The 19,684-nt window shown below is 42.0% G+C and overlaps 1 protein-coding gene across 1 annotated transcript in view; it reads left to right on the top strand.

The window, feature by feature from the left end:
• LOC122801280 (arf-GAP with coiled-coil, ANK repeat and PH domain-containing protein 2-like) overlaps window positions 1-19,684 on the top strand; it is a 2,104,317-nt gene that overhangs the window by 1,979,948 nt on the left and 104,685 nt on the right. Inside the window, exon 22 of the mRNA XM_044070827.1 lies at window positions 6,328-6,389. Coding sequence (XP_043926762.1) covers window positions 6,328-6,389 — 62 coding nt within the window. The remainder of the gene's footprint in view (window positions 1-6,327; window positions 6,390-19,684) is intronic.

The following is a 19,684-nucleotide window of genomic DNA, read 5'->3' as shown; positions in this document are numbered from 1 at the left end:
TAGCCACCCCTAATGCCTTATAGATCCATCCTCCCTACCTCAGCTTTGGGATTCCACCCAAGTGTAATGACTGCAGCAGTGTCACACGATGAACATAGTACAGTTTTGTACCTACCATAAATGTAGATGTTCGAGTGTAGACACTGCTGCAGTCCAGGTTACCCTCCCTCCTTTCACCTCTTACTTTCTGGTACGTACCTAGGTTTTCTACCCTTATTTCCTAAAGGGAGTATTTGCTAGTAATTAAAAATGGTTGTTTGCTTTTCTATTATATATTTGACTAGCAATTTGAAAGGCCTACCTATTTGGGGGCACCTGACATCTGGGGCAAGAAAAACTGAAGAAAATGGCGTCTGCTGCATCTTGCATCCCCCTGGCGCACTGACGTCAGGGAAGAAGCGACAGCAACCGATGCCGGACCAAGACTTTGGAACTCAGGCCGACTGGGGAACCGCCTGACGGCAGGATAACCCAAGTGTAATGACTGCAGCAGTGTCTACACCCGAACATCTACATTTATGGTAGGTACAAAACTGCACTATCTATGTGAATGTCAATCTATATTTGTTTGTTCCTGCTGCAGAAAAATAAAAATTTTAATTGGAAAAAAAAAGAAATTCATCTTCTCTAGCAGATGCCTGAAGGTTTTGGGCCAAAAGTGACTGGTATTTGGAACTGTTCATAATTCCCCCCACCTTGACTAAAGCCCCAGTTCCAGCTGAAGAAAAGCAAACACAAGGCATGATACTGCCACGCCGTGCTTCACTGTGGGGGATGGTGTTCTTTTGGTGATGCAAAGTGCTGTTTTTGCACTAAACATACCTTTTGGAATTGTGGCCAAAAAGTTCAACCTTTGTCTCATCAGACCATAACACATTTTCTCACATGTTTTTGGGAGACTTGCTGTATTGTTTTGCAAATTTTAGCCAGGCCTGGATGTTTTTCTGTGAGGGAAAAGGCTTTTGTCTTGCAAACCTACCCCATAGTCCAGACATATGGGGAATACGGGAGATTGTCACATGTAGTATACAACCAGTACTTGCCAGAAATTCCTGCAGTTCTTTCAGTGTTGCTTTAGGTCTCTTGGCAGCCTCCTTGACCAGTTTTCATCTTGTCTTTTCATCAAGTGATCTTTCTTCTCTAACTATCTACCTGGCTGCTGTGCGCTCTGCTTTGGGTTCTGGTCCTTGACCTGGGAACCTCAAGTATCTAACACCTGCAAAACACCCTCCTGAAGTTCTCTGAACATAAATCTGGACCTTGAAACTACCCTCGGGCTCCCTGAGTGACCATCTGTTTGTTTTTGTAGAACAGTGGAAGTATGTACTGTGCTTGTAACTAGTAATTTTTACTGATAACTCCTGACAAATTACCTTGCTTTGCTAGGCTAGTTCCCCATTACAGGTAGCCAGCAGCCTACAACTAGTCTTAATTTTTGTGCTACACCTCTCTATCCTCACCCCTGGATTTACTGACTACTCTCTATTTCTCCTACATACACGTACCTTACTGTAGCCCTGCAACATACTCCTGTCTATAAGCACCTTAGATTAAGCCTGTTTTACTCGCTTTTTCATTCTCCCACTCTTAAACTTACCTTCTTATTACTCCCTTTCTACTGATTGTCTTACTTGGTTGTCCACTCTCTTGTCTCTACCCGCTCCGTTAAGCCCTCTGGGCTCACTCCGCTCCCCTACCCTGCCCCCAATTCTCACCCGCCCCCAGTGCTCCTACATTAATACCTCTAGAAACCACACCCCTCTTATCTACCCCAATCAAATTACTACACATCATACATCACTCTACCTCTTCTGCCAATCACCACACCCACTAATTTGTAACATCCTACCTCCACCCTGAACTACTTATTCAAACTACTCATATTGCACTCAAACTTCTCTCCCTTACTCACCTCCCCTAGTACTAAAATGCACACAACTCAAAACTCCACACAACTAAAACTTCTTGTCTGCTTTTCATCTCTCTCCTGTCTTATTGCTACTTATTTCCTAACCTTCTATGAATACCCATTGTACCCTAATATTACTACTTCATCTAAAGAAACCTCTACACCTTTATCAACCTTCTCTTCTACCCTCCCAAACCTTACAACTCTAGCAAAATACACTCCAGCCGAATACCACACATTTTCTCACATCAAATCAAACAAATCAAAATCTAAAAAACTAATAGACAGCTTATACAAACTTCTTAAACCTAAAGATTTTAAACATCTCCATCTTCTCCTGGACGGGGACATAAATCCAAACCCTGGACCAAACCATACACATCCAAATACTTATAAAAAACAAGACAAAACTCCCACTCGATCTACTACCAGACCAACTAACTCTCTCTATATTGCCCATCTCAATATACGTAGTATTTGTAATAAAATCTCTCAAGTACATGCCCTACTAGAAATCCATCAATTTGACATTTTATGCCTAACTGAAACATGGCTTAAGCCATCTATCAAAGACAGTGAAATCACTCCTCCTGGGTATAACATCATTAGACTCGATCGTATTACTAAAAAGGGTGGGGGGATAGCAATTCTCCATAAAGCTCAAATCCAAATTAGCAGTATAGAACAGACTCTTAGCCCCGATAACAATGCAGAAATCCTTACCTCTGAACTTCAAATCAATAGTTCTAAAACCATTAATATCATATGTGCTTATCTTCCACCAGGAAATAACATTAACACTTTAGAATGCATACTCAACACACTCCACACATACCTCCGTCAAGAAACAATACTCCTAGGTGACTTTAACATTGATTGGTATTCCTGTAAGAAAACAAACCCTACCTCCCATATTAACCTTTATGGATTCACACAACTCATAGATAACCCTACTAGAACAAACAAAACCAACAAAAAAAAAAACATCTTAGACTGGATTCTTACTAATACTCCTCAACAAACCTACCAATCTGGCACTCTCCCTGAAGAACTAAGCGACCACTCATTGACCTATATCATTAGGCATAGAACCACCCTAACTTTACCTACCATATATAGAACCCTTCGCTCGAAAAAAAAACAACTGTGAACACTTTCTTGATGAATTAACTCAAGTTAATTGGTCTCCCCTAAAATATCTCCCTCTAAACAAAGCAGTCCAACATTTTAATTCCACATTCCTATCTATCCTAGACCACTATGCCGCAAATCGCACTATTAGAACTAATGCTAAAGTAGCAACCAAAACCACTCGACAACAAATTATCCTTAGAAACAAATACTGGGCAAAATGGCGTGCCACCAAGAATCCAACAGATCACCAAAACTTCAAAGAACTTAGAAACAGTACTAAAAAAGCCATCCTAATGGACAAAAAGAATTACTACAAACATTTCCAACAAAACTCCAAAAAGGAACCTAAAAGATTCTGGTCCAGCATCAATAATCTTTTATCCCCTAGCCAGTCTATCACACCAACCCCTGAGGTCTCCAACCCAGAAAATCCCACACAAACAGCCAATGACTTTAATTCATTTTTTACTAATACTATCCAAACTCTTGCTAGCCATCTATCTCCTGATACCTCTAAACTACCCCTCCCTACTTTAAATCTACCTCCTTCCTTTCATTTGCAACCTGTATCTACCTCCTTTATCTGATCACTCCTTCAAAAGCTAAAACCCACCACTCCTTCTGCTGACAAACTTCCTGCAGAATACTTGCAAATATGTGCTAAAATTATTGTCTATCCCATCTCTATACTAATAAATAGATCTATACAGGAAGGAATTTTCCCATCTATTTGGAAGATATCTTATATCATCCCACTACACAAAGGGGGTAAGTCCAACGACCTCTCTAATTTCCGTCCTATAGCACTCTTATCACCTATAGCTAAAATTATGGAAAAATGTATTCACAAACAACTCCTTAACCACCTCCTACACAATAACCTACTTGCTAACTGCCAACATGGATTCAGACCATCACATAGTACTACTACAGCCTTACTCTCCTTTACCAACTCAATTAATTGTAACCGTAGCAACTACATCCTATCATCTTCAGTCTTCATAGACTTATCTAAAGCCTTCGACATGGTTAACCATAAACTTCTTCTGCATATTCTTAAATCACTCTCACTTGATCCTCCTTCCTTAACTTGGTTTACATCTTACCTAGAAAACCGTCAGCAAGCAGTTCTCTGGCAAAATACTTTATCTAGTCTCCTCCCCATCTCCTTGGGAGTTCCTCAAGGCTCTATCCTAGGCCCCCTTTTATTTTCTATCTTTATAAATGACCTCCATCTAGCTATCCCAAACACTATCTGCATACAATATGCTGACGATTCTACTATTATCTGCTCTGCCAATACACAAACTGAACTACAGTCTATCACACAAAAGGCTTTTACTACTGTCGAGCAATGGTTCACTGATCGCTGCCTACTGCTCAACCCTAAAAAAAAACAAACTGCTATTGTTCTCACCTTCCCATAGATCTACCCTTCTTAACTTTACTCTTACTTCCATTGACAACACTATTATTTTCCCAGAAACGACAACCAAACTACTAGGAATAACCATTGACATCAACCTCAGCTTTGATAGCATATCAACAATACTATCAAATTAGTTAATAAGAAAATAGGTTCCCTTTACAGAATCAAAGCCTTCCTTTCACCAGACGTAAAGACAATCTTAGCCAGATCCCATCTAACCTCTTCTCTACTATATGCATCTGCCTTGTTCACTAACCTCTCCAAAAACAATATCAATAAACTAGCACAATCTTACCATAATATTGCTTGATTTGCAACAGGAACCCCATTTAAAACTCACCACTGCCTGAACCTAAGAGAACTAGGTTGGCTTGAACTCTCTAACCAACTCCTGTTTCAACAATTCCAAATAGCTCATACAATCCTATACCAACCAACTAAAACACCCATACTCACTAACCTCATTTCACATTACAATAACCTGAAGCATCTATGTTCTTCCAACAAGCCACTGATAAATATTACCAAACCCAAAAATTCTGCTGGAGATAGCCTCTTTTCCAACTCTGTTGGAAAAATGTGGAATAAATTACCCTGTGACATCACATCTTTGTGCTCTCTCTCACTTTTTAAAAAACAAGTAAAAAATCATGTCAACAAACACTGGCTATGCTCCTGCACCAACCCAGGTTAACTCACTCCTTCCTCTTCTATCCTCTCTATCCTTACAGTAACTTTATATGTATGCTTTCTGACAAAAAAAAAATTTGGTTTGCAATTTTTACATTAATGTTCCCTACTTGCTGCTTTTTTGTAAAATTGCATGTAACAATGTCTATGTTCTGTTTCCTATATGTTTTTTTTTATATCTGTAATTTACCCTTGGAGCTTTTCTCCCCGGGCCTCTACTGAAAATGGACATATATCCAGCTAGACTAGCCCGGTCAACAAATGTAAAATAAAAAATAAAATAAAAATTTTGGAGGGATGTCCAGTTCTTTGCAAAGTCACCGTTGTCCCATATTTTCTCCACTTTTTGATGACAGTCTTCATTGTGTTCCGTGGTGTATCCAGTGCTGTGGACATTTTTTTTGTACCCTTCTCCTGGCTGATACCTTTCAACAATGAGACCCCTTGGATACTTTGTAAGCTTTGTGAACAATAGCTTTTGCTATAGCAGGCAACTTAAGTAAATGGCAGGAAAATTCTACTAGGACAGCTGAACTTTATTTGGGGTTAATCAGAGTCTCTCTCATTGATGGCAGGTATGTACCAAAGAAGACTGAATGTTGTAATTAAATCAAAAGCTGCTTCAAATTATTAGTTTAAGGGAGTGCACACTTATGCAACCAGTTTATTGTACGTTTTTTCTCCTAACATATTTATTTGTTTTTCAATTGAATTTTGCAGGTTATAAGTCGCATTAAAGGTGGGGAAAGGTTTGAAATGATTTGTGTGCTCATTTTTTTATATCACAGAAACCTGGCATTTTAACAAGGGTGTGCACACTTTTTATATCCACTGTGTGTGTGGATTATATAATATACACTGCCTCTCTTTCTGCAGACTGTTCTCATTATACTTTTGTTATATCTCTTGACAGTGTGGAACAGCTTTTCATTGCATTAATTATTGCTATCTTTGCTATCATGCTATGATTTGTCCCTGTGTTTTGTTCATTTGGTCTGAAATCATTTTGCACCTTTTGTACTTGCAGAATGAACCTGAAAACAAGTTGTTAGTTGAGATGAAAATGCCAGTTTACAGTGTTCTGTGTTTTTATGAAAGTTAGGTTTCGTTATACTTTTGTGTGAAGGTAATAAGGTCCTTAGAAATTTTTTTTCTCTCTCCACAGGCTACGGCTAGCAAGGATGAATGAAGAAATGCGAGAATCAGAAGGACCATATGGACAATCAGGTCAATATTCCATTAACAATCATACTGAGATGCAGTACAGGAAGTGTATACAGGAGTTCATAAGTTTGCATTTAAATTAGTCCCAGAATGCACATGAAGTTAAAAACTAGTGAGAAAGCTACAAATTAAGTTTTTTTTTTTTTTCGTTCATTGCCATGTAATAACCTTTTATGTGTTACAAGGTATATGAAGTGTAGATAAAATACTAAGAGCGCCCTTTTGCCAAAGAACCGCATTTTATTTATTTGTTTAATTTATTGATCTGATCCCAGTGGGCCATTTTCCTACTTAACTTTTTATGATTGTGCATTAGTCTCTTTAGCACTTGGTTGTTAGTGAATAGTAATAATTTTTTATTTAAGAAATTTTTGCAACTTTAATGGCTGTTTAGAAATTCACAATGTTACTAAAACTGTATTCCAGTTCCGACAGTATTTAAAAAGAACTTGTAATCCACAGGATCTATATAGTCCTTATTGTATATGTAAAAGTTGACAGTTGTTTTAGTGGTGTTATGTAATTTACTGGAAAGCGTATTCTAATATTTGAAACTTGTGTGTGACATTTGCTGCCTTTTGTATTAAAAAGCATGCAGAAGATTCCTGTCATTATAGAAGTGGATGAAAATATTTTATATACATCAGTGGATGAGATGTTTTAACAGTTAGATCTCATTTAGACTTTATTTTTATTTATTTATTGACATTTGATTCCTGGGAAAGTTTGACTGGGTAGGAGCCCATTTTCAGCAGAGGCCAGGTAGAAAAGCTCCAAAGTATTACAAAATATTTAAGAATAATAATTTTACTGTCTTTAAAAATAATACAAAAAAAACACTGATCAAATAATTATATTAAATTCGACCCAATATGAAAACATTGATTAAGAATAGATACAAGTTATATGACGATTTAATAGAAAAATGTAGCCAGTTTATAGAGAAATTAAAGATAAGCTAGTATAATACAGATAGGAATTGCAATAGAAAGTGAGAGAAAAGCAGGCTTGTGGTATATTTAGAGAGAAAACCAGGGTAGAGAAATTGATAGAAGTAAGGAAGAATCAGGAAGTGAGAGTAAGGAGATGTAAGGTATGAATAGGTATTTGTCCACATTTAGGGATATAGTTTATCCTGGTGTTGAGCAAGAGCAGAGCCCGCTTTTGGCTAGGAAGTCTTTCTGAGTGGTTTTGAAGGATGGGAGGGAGGGTATTGACCTTTTGGACAGAGATAAGGAGTTCCAGGCCTTAGCAACACGTTATGAGTACAGACAATGCCCAGTAGATCTGATAGGTTTGTGGACAGACAGGAGTTTTTGGTCATTGGATCGTAGTGACTGACTAGGAACATAGTCGTGTAGAATAGCGCTGGACAAGCAGATAGATTATGAATAATTTTATAGGTGGTAAGAAGCGGTGTATGTTAGTTGATGGGACAGTTATGATGCCTAAAAGTTAGTAAGAAGTGTGAAGAGGAGATAAATAGTGTCAAGTGTAGCTTTAGTTGCATTGGTCAGAAAGTTTTTGGCTCTATAAAGCAACCTTAGTTTTTGATGAGTTTTTCTTGTGATTTTGTATATGCAGGTTGAATTTAAGGTTATCATCCACTTGTCATCCCTAATAATTTGCTATGAAAAGTGACTTCAGTGGTTGTATTATCAAGAGAGAAGACTTCAAATTTTGTCTTTTCATGGGAGAGGGATTTGGGGGGACTTTTTTGTGAAAGGGAAGGTCTACAAGAGGGGTAGTGAGACCAGCTATGTTATATGGGTTGGAGACAGTGGCATTGACAAAAAGGCAGGAGTCAGTGCTGGATGTGGCAGAGTTAAAAATGTTAAGATTTGCACTGGGTGTGACGAGGGTGGACAGGATTAGGAGTAAGTATATTAAAGGGTCAACCCAGGTTGGATGGTTTGGCGACAAGGCCAGAGAGACGAGATTACATTGCTTTGGACATGCGCTGAGGAGGGATGCTCGGTATATTAGGAAAAGGATGCTAACGATGAAGCTGCCAGGTAAGAGGAAAAGAGGAAGGCCTAAGTTAAGGTTTATGGATGTGGTGAGAGAGGACAATGCAGGTGGTTGGTGTGACAGAGAAAGGTGCAGAGGACAGGAAGAAGTGGAAACAGATGCTCTGCTGTGGGGACCCCTAAGGGGAACAGCCGAAAGAAAAAGACGTGCAAAATGAGTGTGACGTCATTTGCATACTGTATTAGGGAGGCCTGTTGAGTGGATGTGTGGAGGGTTGTAGAGAGAAAGGCGGTGGTGAGTGGGAGGTTTGGAGAGAGGGTGGACTGTCATTTTATTGACTGATACCTATTTGATAGGTAGCTTTTGCACTGTAGATGTTTGGGCTGAGAGAGACCTAATGAGGACATTTGAAGTAGAAGTTTGCTGTGACAAACTGTGTCAAAGGCTTTGGACAAGTGTACAAATAGAGGAGATTACTTTGCAGTTCTCAGGCTTTATTGTCAGTATCTCTCTAGGTTAGAAATGCAGTATTAGTACTGTGGTAAGGATGGAAGCCGTGTTGTTTTGGGGATAGGAGTTCTTGCTGCAGAACATAATTTAGCAATTGTTTTTAAATACATTTTCAAGTATTTTGGAGAGGGGTGGATACGATTTCTATAGGTCTGAAGTTAATGTCTTATTTCCTCTGCAGAGGGATAATATGTGACTTTTTCCAGAGAGAGAAAGTGAGATTCTTGGATTGACATATTTATAAGAATTAAGACAGGGTAGGCAATGCTGTCATCTACTGTTTTAAGGTGTTCACTTGGAGGGCATTTTTTCCATGCATTTTCTCTGTCCTGCATTATTAACATTCTACTCTCTTTGGATTGCCAGATTGCATTATTTGTTTTTGGCCTGTTCCTTGTAGGACGTGCAAGGCTATTTAGGAAAGGTGTATTGAATTAATTTACATCATTATCTAAGGGGAGGACTTTTAGGAAGTTCCAGTTAATAGATAATGGGCTAGTGATTAACATTTCTGGGTTAAACTTGGAAAGGTTCCATGTTTTTATAAACATGTTGTTTAAGAGCATGTGCGAGATGTCTGGTTGTATAGACTGAGAGGAGATCACTGAGGCAGTCAGACATTGTACCTGAGATAGCGTATTTGCTAGGGGCCAATACTGGGATACAGTCTAATGGGGAATTTGTCTTACTATAATGTGTGTGGGTGTTACTTGTGTGAAGCTGACTAAGTTCATGCTAGATGTTGGGGAGTTAGAGTTTATGTCCAGCCAGTTGACATTCACGTCACCTAGTAGTAGTATTTCATGTGGAATTGTTATGGATATCCAATGTAAGATATCTTCCAGTATAGCTCTGTGGTCGCCAGGAGGGGATGTAAAGAACAGGTATACATATTTGTTTATAATTGCTTAATTTAAGGAAAATTATAAGAAGCAGTTCTAAATTGAAGTTTGGTATTGGCTTGTTGTAAGGGGAAATGTGGTAGTTCTGGGAAATATTAAAGCAGTGCAATCACTTTTCCTCTTTACGTGGTGGTTATAGATGGTATTGTAGCTGGGAGGTGTAATTTGAGAGTTAGTTATGCTGGGTTTAAGTCTAGATCTGAAGTAGTTTACTTCATTTGATCTTCAGCCTGTGGGTATCGGATCCGTATCAGATCTGAGCCAGTAACTTCACTAGCATCTGCTCCGAGCTCCAAGCCCCTCCCCTTACCCAAAATACACAACCACTACCTTCCATCCCGCAGATCTCGTTTGCCGTGGCTAGCCTAAGCATCGTGATTCTTGACCTCCAAGTTGTGAGTAGGGTTTCTGTCTTTATTGGTGTTTTTGACTGTGTGCTTCCTAGTGTAGGTTTCCTCTCTTCCTCCCCTTGTTGGTGCGTTGAGTTAAAGCATTTTTCTTAACTTTTAGGTAGGTAGTGTTTATAGTTGTCCCCCCCCCCCCCCAGCCTTCCCTGTGCTTGTCTGAGTGTGTGATGAATGGCGTGTGTTGTTAAAACTTGTTTAAATTTGTTTAAAGTTTACTCTTGTGGTGAGACATGGCAGATCTTCCCAAACAAGTGTTGAAGAGATGCATTCAGTGTGGCCACAAATTGTCACCTGCTGATGGCCACACTCTTTGCGTGCTGTGTTTGGGTGCAGCCCATTTGACCACAGACTATTCTATTTGCGTGGGTTTTTAACCCGCGCACCCTCAAGGATTGGTGGGCCAACTTAGTTTTGAAGGACCTGCTACCTTCTACAGAGGCGGCCACCACCTCCTCTGCTTCGGTCACAGCTGTTGCTGTGGCCACCTCTCCTTCTACTCTTGTCCTTCCTTCTCCTCCCAACCAGGCTGGGACTCGCCCTCCTACTTCTAAGCCTGTGGAAGCGGAGGGCAGAAAAGGCAGAGAGGGAGAGAGCGCACCGTCCAGAAAAGAGAAGGAGGTCCCCGGACCTTTTGGCTTCATCAGGACCTCCTGCTAAAAGTCAGTCTAGGCACTGTGACTCCCCTCTGCTCTGATCTCCTAGATTTTCTCCAGAGCCGGAGGAGCCCCAACCACCCTATAGAGCCTTGGTTCCTCGACCTGCCAGGTCGGAGTCCGTGGCTTTGTCACGGTCCACCTGCAGCCTCTCTGAAGTCAACATGGATAAAATGATGCGGAGGTTCATTCACACACACATTCAGATGGGAGTCTTGCCAGCCCCCTCTCCCTCTCGAGGGGGGAGCTCACTTCCCTTCTTTACACCAGTATCTTCTTCTCCGATCCAACCCCTGGTTTTGGAGTACATGGAACCCTTCAAGGCGTCTTTTGCGAATGCCCCTTATGACGATTCTACCCTTTTTAGTAAGACCGTCCGAGACACGTTGGTCCAGAGTGAGAAAGATGGGAAGACACTGTCTGCCGTTGGAATCCACTTCTCGAACCCTCAAAGATCCTTTTCTCGGAATCCGCAAGGGCAAAAGATGATGTGGTTCCGGAAGTCTCTGTATTCCCGGGACACTCAGGGCTGCTCTTCCCCTAGAGGCAGAGGGGGACAAGATAGACGTCGGCCCAGAGGCAGAGGGAGTCCGAGGAATTTTGGGTCTCGAGAACCTTTCTCGAACAGGCCCACGCAGCAACCCTGAGGGGTTCCCCGACTGCTCTGCTCTGGAGGCAGTCGGGGGTTGTCTGTCATTGCACCTGGCGGCATGGGGAGTCAGTGTCATCAGACCACTGGGTGCTTCAGATAATTTCCAGAGGCTATTCTACCCCATTTGTGGCCCCTCCCACACCTTTCAAACACCACCAGGACGTACCACACATGCAAAGGGAGGCAGCAGCGCTAGAAATTTCCAAGCTGCTAGAGAAACAAACCATCAAACCCATACCCCCAGATCAGTCTAGATCGGGCATCTACTCCAGGTTCTTTTTGGTGCCAAAAAAGACTGGGAACTTGCCCATTCTGGACCTATCTACTCTGAACCTGTCAGTTGCCAAAGAAAAGGTCCGGATGGTCACTTTACAGTCCATCATGCTGTACCTGCAAGAGAGCGATTGTGTGTGCTCGTTTGACCTCCAGGATGCTTGCTATCAAAGATACACAAGAAGCTCCAGGAGGTTCCTCCGCTTTCAGCTAGGAGCCAATCATCAGTTCTGAGCCCTACCCTTTGGTTTCACCACAGCCCCCAAGGTGTTCACCAAAATGATGGCAGTAGTAGTGGCTCACCTGAGGCTTCAGGGGATTCAGGTCTACCCGTACCTGGATGATTGGCTCCTTACTGCTCCCACCAAGCGTCTACTTTGTTGGACCAAAGATTATTTCCTAAAGCTTGCACACTACTTGGGGATTACAGTCAACGCAGCCAAATCCCTTCTGAATCCTGTCCAGGTGATAGAATACATAGGGGCACAGGTAGACATGCTATAGACGCAAATATTCCTGACCACGGAGAGAGTTCAAAACCTAAGGATGCATTTCGCCTTCATTTACCATTCTCACCTTCCCTCAGCAGAATCGGTCTTGAGGACCCTAGGTTCTATGGCAGCAACCATAACACTTCTTCCATGTGCTCAATTACATATGCGAGTACTACAGTGGACTCTAGCAGTGCAATGGTCCCTGTTGATCTTCTGTTGTCGCACCCTATACACCTCCGTCGAGTCTGCAGGTCGTCCCTTCTTTGGTGGATGCAATCTTCAGAAATTGTCCTGCCCAAGCCACAGTGGCCACAGACTCCTCCCAACTGGGGGGGGGGGCATTGTTCGGGAAGGACAAGTCCAAGGCATGTGGCCCCAATCGAGACCAGTTTGCATATAAACGTTCTGGAGATGAGGGTAGTCCTTTTAGCGTTGCAGGCCCTTCATGCCTTTCTACCTCTGAGAACCATTGCAGTCTAGTCAGACAACATGTCAGTGGTCTGGTATTTCAACAAACAGGGAGGGACCAGTACCCCCTTTGTCACGAGGCTATGAGTGTTTGGGAATGGGCGATCTCCACCTGTCGTTTTCTGATAGCAACGCATATTCCGGGATGGTCCAACATTCTAGCGGACAGACTAAGCCGGACTATTCTGATGCCTTATGAGTGGTCTCTGAATCCTTCAGTAGCAGAGCAGATCTTTCTTGCTGCGATCTCCTAGCCTCTCCTTCCAATGTGAAGTGCAGCTAGTTCTTTGCTCTGAACCCACCCACACTGGGGGAGTCCCCCAGAAACGCTCTAGTCCATGCTTGGCTTCCCGGTCTTATTACAAAGTTTCTACAGAAAGCTTGTCAACTGGCGAGCAAAGTGATCCTCATTGCCCCATTTTGACCTCGCCAAGTATGGTTTGCCTTCCTTTGATCTCATCTTCTAGCTCCACTTTGGATCTTGGATCCCATTCAGGATCTCATTTTGCACCCCTCGAGGGTCCCTCATCCAAATCTGGACAGTCTGAGGCTCACAGCTTGGCTGCTCCAGTTCCCTTAATTGCTAGGACTCCTGGATTGTCGTCTTTGGTCAGGTCTATTCTAGTGACAACTCATAAGTCGTCCACCAGGAAGGTTTATCATAGCAAATAGAAATGTTTTTCCTTTTGGGCTTCTCAAAGGAGTTTAGATCCTTTCACGGCTCCTGTTTCGGCTGTTCTGGATTTTCTGGCAAATATTTTTCAACAAGGGGCTAGCTCGTCTACAATCAAGGTTCAACTAACTGCCATTTCTCATTTTCATGTGGGCAAGATTTCTGCTTCTTTAGCCTCTTCCAGATTGTGTAAAGCTTTTATCAAAGGTACCTTACGTCCTCCGGTCAAAGATCCCATTCCCCCATGGGACCTTACTGTGGTACTTCAAGCGTTGGTCGCTCTGCCATTTGAACCTGCAGCAACCACGGATCTTAAGTTTTTGTCTTGGAAAACAGCATTTCTAGTGGCTGTCACCTCTGCTAGGAGGGTTTCAGAATTGCAAGCGTCCGTCAAGGTTCCATACATGATTTTCCACAAGGACAGAGTTTCTCTTCGCATCAATCCTTCCTTTCTCCCAAAAGTAGCAGAGGTTAAAATTTACCTGTTTTCTTCCTGAATTTTACAAACAAAAGGGAATACAAGCTGCACTTGTTGGATGTTCATAGACTATTACGATTCTATTCACACAGGACCAAAGTCTTTCGCAAGTCTGACCAGTTTTGTGTCTTTTTCTAAACCTTTTTTGGGTAAACCTCTCTCCAAGGTTACCATTGGTAGTTGGATCTCCCTATGTATCCTTCAGATCTACAAGGATAAAGGTTTGTCTCCTCTGGGTCAGGTTAAAGCTCACTCGACTAGGTCCATGGCTACTTCTGCGGCCTTTTGGTCGAGAGTATCATTAGACAACATTTGTTCTGTGGCTACTTGGTCCTCATCTCATACCTTTATTTCTCACTATAAATTGGATTTGATGTCTAGAAGGAGAGCATCCTTTGGTTCCGTGGTGCTCCGGAATGTCCTTCCTTGAGGGTCACCCAGGTATTTTAGTAGCTGGGGAACCTCTGTCCCACAAGTTGAAGATCAAATGAAGTAAACCACTTCAGATAAAGTTATGTACTCACCGTAACGTTCCATCTGAGTAGTTCCTTTTCATTTGTCTTCAACCATCCCTCCCTCCTTCCCCCTGACTTTACCATATGGACAGTATTATAGGTGGATTTAGGTGTGTAAGGTGTTTTTGAGGTCGGGTTGTTCAGTGTAAGTTGTAGCAAACTCGATCTGGGGGATGGAAGGCAGTGGTGGTGTATTATGGGTAAGGGGAGGTGCTTGAAGCTCGGAGCAGATGCTAGTGAAATTGCCGACTCTGATCCGATACGGATCCTTTACCCACAGGTTAAAGACAAATGAAGTAAAACTACTCAGATGGAACGTTATGTGAGTACATAACTTTTTTTTTTAGTTAGAGAGCGATTTTCCTCCCTTTTCTTTCCCTCCTCTAATCGTCCGTTTAAGTTGGAGGATGATTTTCTTTTTGTAAAAAATAAGTAAGTAATAAATAGGATTTGTGTTTTCTGATCCTCTTTTGCTCAGTACTTTGTGTGTGAGCTTTTAGATCATTATGTCTCAGAAACCAGAAGGGAAACCGGTTTCAAAAAATGTGAAAAATGCAGAAAGAAGATTCCCCTTAGCGATTGTCACATTCTCTGTTAATTGCTTGGGGGCTCTTCACCTACAAGAAAATTGCTCCATATGTCACAGGTTTAACCAGAGAGCAGTTCTGGAGCGTAAAAATAAGTTGATTTTGAAGGGTTTACTGAAAACCCCCTTCTCAGAGGCTATTTCTTCAGTGTCTTCAAAATCCCAGGACAAGACTTCCAAGAGGGCATCTTCGGCTCCAAAAGATTCCTCGGAGCAGAGACCCAAGACTACATCTGAGCCGACAGCACCTTCAGCTCCAACATCTTCTGCGCCGACACATACACACTGATCAGAACCTGAAGAAATAGCCTTTGAGAAGGGGGTGACAGAAGCTCTGAGGCCGAGATAGGAGCCGAACTCACCAGCGCCGAAGCCCCGTGAGGCAGATTCTGATCCAGAGAGATCCAAGCTGGCTTAGAGGATCTGACTGGAGATTGTTGACTCCTAGAGGTGTCCAGCTCCAAATGGAGAGAAACTTAACGAATGTTTGCTCTGAGGAAACCAATGGCTCTGGAGCCGACACAGACACGATCTGGAGATCGGAATCTTCTGTCTCCGAAACCAAGGGACAGATTGGAGGAGGAACAGTAACTATGGAGGTGGACTGCGTCTGACTATTCCTTTGGGCTCGGATCCAACAGAAGTTTGGCCAGGGCCAGAGTCTTCAGCAACCTCTGCACAACCCTATCCATGTCTTCACTGGGATAAGCTCCTGGTAGACCTAATAGAAATTGATGGTGATCTAGACTTTGACAATAATGGCGATGGGAGCCTAATCTCTCTGGATCAGACTCTGCCTCTTGGGGCTTCGGCGCTGGTGAGTTTGGCTTCTACCTCGGCCTCAGAGCTTCTGTCACCGGTAAGATCCGGGGCAGTCCTCGGGATGGGGGGTCAGTCTGACAAGCTTATGGATTTAATCTCTAGGAAGGTCTGGGAGACCCCATATTCCATAGAGCCTACTCCTAGAAGGCCGAATAAGTTCATTTATGGCACCTAAGGATAAAGGGTTTCTTACTAAAGGAGTTGCAGTTGATGCCATGATCGTGGCAACAGCTACTAAAAAGGAGCTATCCAAGACCAGCTCCTCTTTCCATCCTCCTAATAAAGACACTAGGACTATGGATAGATATGGGAAGCGAGTGTTTTTGTCAGCGACCTTTCATGTTCGGTCCCTGAATTACCTTACCCATTTCACTAAGCTATAGAGGGAACTGTTAAATGAACTCAGACTCCCTTCAAGGAGCTGTAGATGATGCAGTAGTAAATGTTAATGCTCAGCTTGCCACCCTCAGTTCTATAGTAAACTTTTCCATGAGACTCCTATCCTATGCAGCAGATGGAACAAGTAGAGCTGCAGGTTCGGGTATTGCTCTTCGGAGAAAGGCCTCGATGTGGCTTTGCGACTTTACGGAGCCCTTCAAGTCTTACCTTTATCGCCCCTTTTGACGAGACTCTTTTTTTGGGCCGAAAGTAAAAGAAGTGCTCTTCCAGTGTGAACAAGAAAGCAAGACCTTGTCTGCCTTTTGAGTATCTTTTTCTGGGTGCACCAGACCTTTTCCAAAGGGTCATAGGGGTAGTGGGAAAATGTGGTTCAGAAAATCCCACAGGTCTTACCTTGATGCACAAGGTGAGAGTTCCCCCAGGGTCACAGGAGGGAATAATAATGGGTAGACACTGACCTCACGGCAGAGGGGGTCTGCATAACCAGGGCTCCAGAGAATCTTTCTTTGGAGGGCCCTGTCAGCACTCCTGAAGGATTGCTCACCTCTGGAGGTAGTCTGGGGTCATTTGTGTCTGCACCAAGAAACCTGGCAAAGCATCGCAAATGACAGATGGGTTCCGAGTATACTATCCATGGGGTATGTCATTCCCTTCACCTATCCTCTTCCTATAAACACCTTAGTTTGGACGTTCCATGGTTCCACCTAGTCAAAAGGAGCAGGCAACCTTAGAAATTGAAAAGTTGCTAAACAAGACAGTCCTCCAGCAAGTTCCCACATACCAGAAAGGATCTGGAACTTGCTCAAGATTCTTTTTAGTTTCAAAGAAAACAGGGGACTGGAGACGCATCTTGGATCTCAGCATTATAAACAAGTCTGTAAAAAAGAGCAAGTTCCGGATGTTAACACTGCAGTTAATACTTCCACTCCTGGAAAAAGACAGAAGGATGTGCTCCATAGACCTTCAGGATGCATACTACTACATATTAATGAGCAGGCGATCCAGAAGGTTTTTACGCTTCTGGCTAGGAGTCCGTCACTTAGTTTTGAGCTCTGCCCTTTGGTCTCACTACAGTCTCCAGAGTGTTCACCAAATATATGGCAGCAGTAGCAGCTCACCTGAGATGCAAAGGATTCCATGTGGTTCAATATCTGGATGACTGGCTCATTTCTGTCTTGACCAGACATCTTCAGAAAGCCAGAGACTACGCCCTTATTTGTTCATCCCTTGGAATCGCAATAAATTATGAAAAATCTGCTCTAGAGTTGTGTCAGTCCTTAGTTTTCATAGGAGCTCAAATAAACACAATAATCATTTATTTATTTATTTTATTTGTTTACCAGGAAAGTCCGACTGGACACAGGTCCTTTTTCAACAGAGGCCCGGGGAGAAAAGCTCCATGAGTAACGGTCAATTTTCATGTGCACATTACAATAATCAAAAAGTGTAAAGTAAACAAAATGTAGTATACGTAAGATTTGTTACATCTTGACAACAAAACCTAAGCTTTGAACATAGCTAGTACTATTTGTAGGTATGACTTGCGTCAAGATACAAGGTTAAGAGAGGTCGGTAGGAACAAAGGATTAAACACCAGGGGAGAAGTTGGATATGTTTTAGGTATACTGTGATGTATCAGACTACTCATGGGGCGTTAGTACAGGAACATAACCACTTTTTTTTTTAGATGAGCTTTAAGTGATGGCTTAAAGTGGTTAGTGGATGAGACTGAGAGAATGGAGTTAGGGAGTTCCATATACACATATATAGTTAGAAAATAAAGATTCTCCTGCAGTGTTGGCCTTGGAGACAAGAGAGTAAGTTCTTGTTAGAGCGAAGTGGTCTGCTGGAAATGTAAGGAAGGATGAGATTTTGTAGTGCAGGGGTTCTAGTTGGTTGTTACAGTTTTGTGAGTTAGAGTTGGTTGTAAAGAATAATGTTGGGAAGCTCAAACCAGTCTAGTATCCTTAAAGCTGTACAATGATGTGTTCTATATGGGCAGTCAGATGCAAACTTGGCAATTTTATTATAACTTGCTTCTAGCTTAGATAAGTCAGTTTTCCTTAGATTAGTTGAAATTAGAGGTGCATATAGCAGAGTGGAGAGCAGATGGGTTTGTGCAAATGTAATTTTGACCATTGTGATTAGGAACCTTTTGTGCCTATATAGACTTCCAAGTTTCTTATGGACTTTTTTTATAGTTAGGGAGACATGCAAGTCAAATTTTAGGGTATTGTCTATTTCCATTCCAGGAAGCTTTGTATGGGTTGTCGGGGAGATCACAGTATTGTGTTTGGCTATTATGTTAAATGTTGGGCATGAGATAGATGTTTTGTTAGGTTGGAAGAGTAATAATTTAGTTTTGTTTGGGTTCAGGATTAGATGGGCGTTGGCTAACCGTGTTTCAACAGACGTGAAAGATTCCTGTGTTTGTGAATGAAGAATTGATAGAGAAGTGGCAGCACAGATAAGTGTTGAATCATCTGCATACTGTATTATAGAACCGTGTGGAGTAAGTGTGTGTAGATTATTAGTAAACAGGGAGAAAAAGGAGAGGGCCCAAGGTAGATCCTTGGGACACCAATGGATAATGGAAGGCGTGGAGATAGGTCACCCTGCCATAGAACAGATTGTTAACGACCAGAAAAATAGTTATGAAACTATGCTGTGGCAGATGGTGAGAAGGATAGTTCAGTTAGTACATCTATTAGTTTGTCAGTATCATGTCAGCAAAACTTCCCAAAGAAAAAGTACACAATCTTCAGCATCATGTAAGGATGCTGATCTGCAAGGACAAGGCTTCTGCCAAATTAGTTCTGCAAGTTCTAGACAAAATAGCTTCTTCAATTATACTAATACCACTAGCTCGTCAGCACATTTATTTATTGTTGTTTGCTGTTACACATTTATTTATTTACATTTGTTTACCAGGAGTGTCCACTGGGCCGGAATAAGCCCATTTTCAGTGGAGGCCTGGGGAGAAAAGCTCCAGTTGATATGCAAGTGCAACATTTAGTTAATTACAAACTGGGTTAACAAAGCAGCAATTAGCTACAACAAAACCAAAAACAATTACAAATGAGATGAAGAAGTTTAACAGTCAGAAATAGATCATAACATTATGTAAACCTCATTTGAGAAGAAGTGATCAATAACCGTATACATTGCAATATTTAAAATGCAGTTGGCAGTGTGCAGTAAATAGAGATGTCTAGCAAAAATATGGGCAGTGGATAAGGAGAAACGTAAGAAGGAAAAATGGGGTTACGTGTTACAGATGTAACAATGGATAGAAGGGTCAGGTTATATGGGGTATGGAGCAGGAGCATTGCCAATAGGTAGATAGATGAAGGACGTTTTTGAAGGAGTTAGCATCATTAGTGGAGCTGAGTGCTGATGGGAATGAGTATCAGAGTTTGGCAATGCAGAATGAATAAGTGTGTTTGACCAGCATGGAGATTGGTGTTTTGGAAGAGTGGCTGCTTTCGACAGACT

Source organism: Protopterus annectens, chromosome 4.part1 (genome assembly GCF_019279795.1).
Source record: "Protopterus annectens isolate FY-2018-M chromosome 4.part1, PAN1.0, whole genome shotgun sequence".
NCBI classification, from domain to species: Eukaryota; Metazoa; Chordata; order Ceratodontiformes; family Protopteridae; genus Protopterus; species Protopterus annectens.
The sequence above is the reverse complement of the archived record's forward strand: the minus strand, read 5'-3'. Positions and strand labels throughout refer to the sequence as shown.